The sequence below is a fragment of the Cicer arietinum genome, chromosome 8 (assembly GCF_000331145.2).
Source record: "Cicer arietinum cultivar CDC Frontier isolate Library 1 chromosome 8, Cicar.CDCFrontier_v2.0, whole genome shotgun sequence".
NCBI classification, from domain to species: Eukaryota; Viridiplantae; Streptophyta; class Magnoliopsida; order Fabales; family Fabaceae; genus Cicer; species Cicer arietinum.
The window spans coordinates 14,173,647-14,180,979 of record NC_021167.2 but is presented as its reverse complement, the minus strand read 5'-3'; the positions used below and the strand labels follow the sequence as shown (position 1 = coordinate 14,180,979).

The 7,333-nt window shown below is 32.9% G+C and overlaps 1 protein-coding gene across 1 annotated transcript; it reads left to right on the top strand.

The window, feature by feature from the left end:
- Positions 1 to 5,661: 5,661 nt before the first annotated feature.
- LOC113784545 (heavy metal-associated isoprenylated plant protein 12-like) lies at positions 5,662 to 6,417 on the top strand. The gene is made up of 3 exons (XM_027330762.2): positions 5,662 to 5,771; positions 5,859 to 5,934; positions 6,102 to 6,417. Exons 1-3 carry the CDS (start codon positions 5,766 to 5,768, stop codon positions 6,344 to 6,346), a joined length of 327 nt encoding a protein of 108 aa, XP_027186563.1. The 5' UTR covers positions 5,662 to 5,765; the 3' UTR covers positions 6,347 to 6,417.
- The last annotated feature ends 916 nt before the right edge of the window (positions 6,418 to 7,333 follow it).

The following is a 7,333-nucleotide window of genomic DNA, read 5'->3' as shown; positions in this document are numbered from 1 at the left end:
CTCTAACTGGTCTGACCTCCTATATGTGAGCATGTAGTTTCTTATTCTCTTCAAATATCTCATATCCCTCTTGGCTGCTTTCCAGTGGTCAAGACCTGGATTGCTTAAATATCTGCCTAAAATCCCTACTATGAATGCTATGTCTGGACGCGTACATACTTGGGCATACATAAGACTCCCTACAGCTGAAGCATAAGGAATCTTTTGCATTTCTTGAATTTCCAAACTTCCCTTAGGGCACTGTTTGAGACTAAACTTGTCTCCCTTAGCAACTGGGGTGTCCCCTGGTTTGCAATCCTGTAACCCAAACCTTTTGAGAACCTTATCGATATAGCTCTTTTGTGACAATCCAAGAATACCTCGAGATCTGTCTCGGTGTATCTGAATTCCTAATACAAAAGAGGCGTCACCAAGATCTTTCATCTCAAAATGCTTTGATAGAAATTTCTTAGTTTCGTGCAACATGCCTATATCGTTAGTGGCAAGCAGTATGTCATCAACATACAAGACCAGGAAAATATGTCTGCTCCCACTGAACTTATGATACACACAATCATCAACTGTATTCATCTCAAAACCAAATGAGAGAATTACTTGATGAAATTTATGGTACCATTGACGAGAAGCTTGTTTTAGCCCATAAATGGATTTTCTTAGTTTGCACACCATATTCTTTGGGTCTCCCAACACAAAGTTTTCTGGCTGCACCATATAGATAGTCTCATCAATGTCGCCATTGAGAAAAGCTGTTTTTACATCCATTTGATGAAGCTCCAAATTAAAGTGAGCAACAAGAGCCATGATTATTCTTAAAGAGTCCTTCGATGAAACCGGAGAGAAAGTCTCTTTATAATCAATCCCTTCCTTTTGAGTATAACCCTTAGCTACAAGACGTGCCTTATATCTCTCCACATTACCATTGGAATCCCGCTTGGTTTTAAAAATCCATTTGCAACCAATGGGTTTCTTTCCTTCAGGTAATGGGATAAGTTCCCAAACTGAATTGTCTTGCATAGACTTGTACTCCTCATTCATTGCTTCGATCCACTTATCTGAACGAGAATCTTGCATGGCTTGATGAAAGTTGACTGGGTCGTCTTCCGTCATGCCAACATTTTCCTCTACCTCATTGATAAATACTACATAATCATCCGAAATAGCATTTTTCCTTTCTCTAGTGGATCTCCGCAATGGAGCTGGCTCTTGAGGCACTTGTTCTTGAGGATCTTGAATTTGATCTGGATTTTGTTCTTCCTGAACAACCAGATCATCTTGAGTTTGTTCAATAATGGGAAAGTCAATTGGTGGAAGAATCAGTTCTGGAATTGTTACCGATTCTTCCTCAAAGACAAAATCTTTAACCTTAATCTTCCCCCCAAACTCAATATCCTCAAAGAACGTTGCCGTTCCCGTCTCAAAAATTGTTCTCAAATTAGGATCATAAAATTTATAGCCCCTTGATTTTTCTGAGTACCCTATAAAATAGCTGCTAATTGTTCGGGGTTCAAATTTCTTTTCATTCGGCCTATAAGGCCTTGCCTCAGCTGGACATCCCCAAACATGAAGGTGCTTCAGACTAGGCTTACGCCCAATCCAAAGCTCATAAGGTGTTTTAGCCGCTGCCTTAGTTGGTACTCTATTAAGAATGTATGCTGCTGTTTTTAATGCCTCTCCCCAGAGTGACTCTGGCAAGGTGGAATGACAAATCATACTCCTTACCATATCCTTAAGAGTCCTGTTTCGTCTTTCAGCTACACCATTCATGCTGGGTGACCCCGGCATAGTGTATTGTGGGACGATTCCACATTCCTCTAGGTATTTGGCAAATGGTCCCGGACGTTGTTCACCTGAACCGTCATATCTGCCGTAGTATTCACCACCACGATCAGATTTGACCTTTTTAATTCTTTTATTAAGTTGATTCTCAACTTCTGCCTTAAAGGATTTGAACACGTCTATTGATTGGGACTTTTCGTGAATTAGGTAAAGGTAGGCATATCTAGAATAATCGTCTATGAATGATATAAAATATTGTTGACCATTCCAAGAAGGAGTTGGAAATGGCCCACAGATGTCCGTATGTATCAATTCTAAGACGTCTGTAGCTCTATATGCGCCTAATTTCTTATCTTTAGTCTGTTTTCCTTTAATGCATGCTACACAAACGTTAAAGTCTGTGAAGTCAATGGAATCTAAAATTCCATCTGACACAAGTCGTTCAACTCTATTTTTAGAGATGTGACCTAGACGCTTGTGCCAAAGCACCCCTGAATTGAAATTGTCAATTTTCCGCTTAGTACCACGTGATTCCACATTCAAGGTTTCATTATAGTTAGCCACAGTTTCCAACAAATAAAGATTATCATAACCAGAAAGTAAACCGGTTCCAACAACATTCGAATTTAAAGACAAAGTAAATTCTTTATTCCCGAATGAACAATAATATCCTGATTTGTCCAAATAAGAAATAGAGATCAAATTCCGTCTAAATGACGGTACAACAAAAGTGTCTTTTAAATCCAAATAATGACCGGAACTTAATAATAATCTAAATTTTCCTATGGCTTCAACTTCTACCTTCTTCCCATCTCCTACATAGATCCATCTTTCAGTATCACTAGGCTTTCGGAAGTTCAGGCAACCCTGCATTGAAACACTGATGTTAGTAGTTGCACCAGAGTCTAACCACCAAGTGTTTCTAGGTACTGAAGCTAAATTAACCTCAGAACAGACCAAAGACAGAATCATACCTTTCTTAACACGCCAAGCGTGATATTTGGCACAATCCTTCTTCACGTGTCCAGAACTCCTGCAGAAGAAGCAGTTGTTATCCTTAGTCTGCTTCTTTTGTTCTGGACCCTTAGCAGCAGCTTTGTTCTTGGGCTCCTCAATTCTTTTCCTTTTGCCCTTGTCTTTAGAGATGCTAGTAAAGTGAGCACTTTCAGTCCTATCTTGCTTCAGCCTGTCCTCTTCTTGCACACATAATGAAATGAGCTCATTAAGAGTCCATTTCTCCTTTTGACAATTATAAGTCACCTTAAACTGACTGAATTGCGAAGGAAGAGACAGCAATACTAAATGAATGAGTAAGTCATCTGACAACTCAAGCTTTAGACCTTTAAGCTTAGAAGCAATGTTGGACATCATCATAATGTGCTCTCTTATATTTCCCTTGCCTTGATACTTCATGGAAATTAAATTCTGAAGCAAAGAACTTGTTTCAGCCTTATCACTTTTTACAAAGCGTTTTTCCATCTCAACAAATTACAAACCCTAATTTTTCAAACACGTTAAAAATATGGATTCCATAATATATATATCAAAATTCCCAAATTCCCAAATTACAAACCCTAATTTTTCAAACACGTTAAAAATATGGATTCCATAATATATATATCAAAATTCCCAAATTCCCAAATTACAAACCCTAATTTTTCAAACACGTTAAAAATATGGATTCCATAATATATATATCAAAATTCCCAAATTCCCAAATTACAAACCCTAATTTTTCAAACACGTTAAAAATATGGATTCCATAATATATATATCAAAATTCCCAAATTCCCAAATTACAAACCCTAATTTTTCAAACACGTTAAAAATATGGATTCCATAATATATATATCAAAATTCCCAAATTCCCAAATTACAAACCCTAATTTTTCAAACACGTTAAAAATATGGATTCCATAATATATATATCAAAATTCCCAAATTCCCAAATTACAAACCCTAATTTTTCAAACACGTTAAAAATATGGATTCCATAATATATATATCAAAATTCCCAAATTCCCAAATTACAAACCCTAATTTTTCAAACACGTTAAAAATATGGATTCCATAATATATATATCAAAATTCCCAAATTCCCAAATTACAAACCCTAATTTTTCAAACACGTTAAAAATATGGATTCCATAATATATATATCAAAATTCCCAAATTCCCAAATTACAAACCCTAATTTTTCAAACACGTTAAAAATATGGATTCCATAATATATATATCAAAATTCCCAAATTCCCAAATTACAAACCCTAATTTTTCAAACACGTTAAAAATATGGATTCCATAATATATATATCAAAATTCCCAAATTCCCAAATTACAAACCCTAATTTTTCAAACACGTTAAAAATATGGATTCCATAATATATATATCAAAATTCCCAAATTCCCAAATTACAAACCCTAATTTTTCAAACACGTTAAAAATATGGATTCCATAATATATATATCAAAATTCCCAAATTCCCAAATTACAAACCCTAATTTTTCAAACACGTTAAAAATATGGATTCCATAATATATATATCAAAATTCCCAAATTCCCAAATTACAAACCCTAATTTTTCAAACACGTTAAAAATATGGATTCCATAATATATATATCAAAATTCCCAAATTCCCAAATTACAAACCCTAATTTTTTAAACACGTTAAAAATATGGATTCCATAATATATATATCAAAATTCCCAAATTCCCAAATTACAAACCCTAATTTTTTAAACACGTTAAAAATATGGATTCCATAATATATATATCAAAATTCCCAAATTCCCAAATTACAAACCCTAATTTTTCTAACACGTTAAAAATATGGATTCCATAATATATATATCAAAATTCCCAAATTACAAACCCTAATTTTTCAAACACGTTAAAAATATGGATTCCATAACATATATATCAAAATTCCCAAATTCCCAAATTACAAACCCTAATTTTTCAAACATGTCAAAATTCCCAAATTGAATCCTAAACAAAGACAATAACCGAATTTCATCATGAATTAAACATGGTAGGCTCTGATACCAATTGTTAAGTATCCATGTCAATTACATGATGAATGACCAAAGGCGGAAGCGTACCTGTGGGAATTGACATTGATGAAATCCTAGAATGATGATGATAGAGCCAATGGGTTGAGTGATCTTCCTCAGCAAAACACCCTGAAGACCTTGCTCTCTTGATGGGGATAGAGAGAACCAGAGAGTTTTCTCCTTTAGGGTTTTGAAACTGAATAGTCTTATTGTGTTTGCCTTGGGGACCATTACCCCTATATATAACTATTATTAGTTATATCCCAAATTGCAGTATTTCCAATTCAGCCCCTCATTAAATTAGAAACTGCCTGGTATCTACACTATTAATTTTCATAACTATTATGCTCTTTAGCCATAAACTATTATATATTATTTGACCCCTAGTTTATTGGCTAATTATATAATGACCCTAACACACTTTATTAATTAATTAAATATGTGACCCATAAATCTTACATTCTAATCTAAGACGTGTGTGACTCTATCGTGATACTTTAAAATGAAGCTACGAAGCAAAAAGTAAACAAGTTTTAACAACTTTTTCAAAAAAAGAAATAAAAGCCTTTCAATGATTACAAAGTTTTATCATTTGACCTAACTATTTTATTTAGGGAAATTTCGTGTGATTGTGAGTGAGGATTCAAACTTTCAAGTTCAAACACACGGTTGTAAAATAATATTGTCTCCTAAAAATCTAATTTTTAAGAAAAAACAATATCGTTTCAACTGACTTGGTTGACTTGATTTTGTCTTTCATAGGTTCCTACTTATCTTGTATAAATATTAGCAAATTTTCATTCTTGCTACATCATCACTTCTTTCGCATTTGAAAACAATTCTCCACTCAAATTTCATCATCAACTTGCTCCTCTTCTTATTCCTTTGCAATTGTCACCAACAATTCTTACTTAGCTCTCACTAGCTAACAACAATGAAGGTTAGTAAAAAAAAAACAATGAAGGTCAAAATTTAATTTAGGATTTATTTTCATTGATTAATAATTTATTTATTTGTTTTGTAACAGAAAGTTGTGTTGAAGGTAGATTTTTATAATGATAAAATCAAGCGAAAAATGATGAAGACAGCATCTGGCCTTTTAGGTATTGAATTTCATATCATATAAGCTCTATAAAGTTATTTCTATAATTCAAGATGGAATGTGATTAAGTTTGAAGATGGAATGTGAATTTCATACCATATTAAATGAAGGATTAATTAATTGATTATTTTTATTAAATAAAATTGTATTTTTATAATAATTTTGCAGGGGTTGAATCAGTATCAATAGAGTTGAAAGAAAAGAAATTAACATTATCGGGAGATATTGATTCAGTAAAGGTAGTGTTGAAACTAAGAAAAGTGTGTCAAACAGAAATAGTTTCAGTTGGACCTCTAGAAGAAGACAAGAAGTCAACTGATGTTTCTACTATACTCAACTCCTTTGAACCATATTGTTTCTGCTATCATATGCAACCACCATCAGATAATATTCAATGTTACTACTATATTTGATGTGCATATGAAGAAGAGATTCCTAATGGAATACTAAATTTATAAGAAAAATATATAGTTTGATAAAATATAGAAAGATATTTGACGTACACTCTTAGAGATACACCTTGAGAGATAAAGATATAAGAAAAATGATGTGAAAGATATGATATGCTAATAATGAAATAGAAAGAGACGGATAGAGAGAAAATAAATTGTTGAATATGTGTAGAAAAATCTAAAATATATGACGGTGTTTTTGTTTAGTACTTATTTTAAATTTTTGGCTATTTGCGAACTGTATTATGATGTATTGGTTTTAAAGGTTAATTGTAGGGTATCTTGTTTTATAAGGTAGATACATTTTCCATCCTTTTGAACTTTGTCAGTGACCTATATGTTTTATTGTTGTACCCTTAGAAACCTCATTCAATTATATACTACTTTGGTGTTCGGATTATATCTCATTTGACTTTTGTGTAATGAATATGAACTTTCTATACTAAGTTATTGACCTTTACTTAGTTACATAACTTATTTTTAAGTGAAATCAAAGTCATTAGATTTCTAACATCTATACCTACATTTTCATATGACTTGATTCTATGTATTTTTTCTCCATACAATGTCATATGCTTTTTGTGCAAAATTGAGTCCGTACGAAACTAGATATCTCTGTTTGAGCTCACCGTACGAGTCCACTACTCACCGTGTGTAGTTTTGTAAAATTGAACTCTATTTAAGGGGTTTTAAGTCAAACTTTTCCATTTCCCATCCAACTATACCCACATGGTCTTAAACATCAAGAATGAGTTCACGATCTCTGCAAATTGATTTACAAACATGTGGGTTGATTTACAAAATGAGAAATCACTTAGAAAATTTTTTTAATGCAAATTAAAGTGTGACACATGTTCCTATCATAGAACTAAAGTTATGAATAAAAAGAAAACAAGAAATACATCGTCAGTGTACTTACTAGTTTTATATTGATGTACAATAATGTTT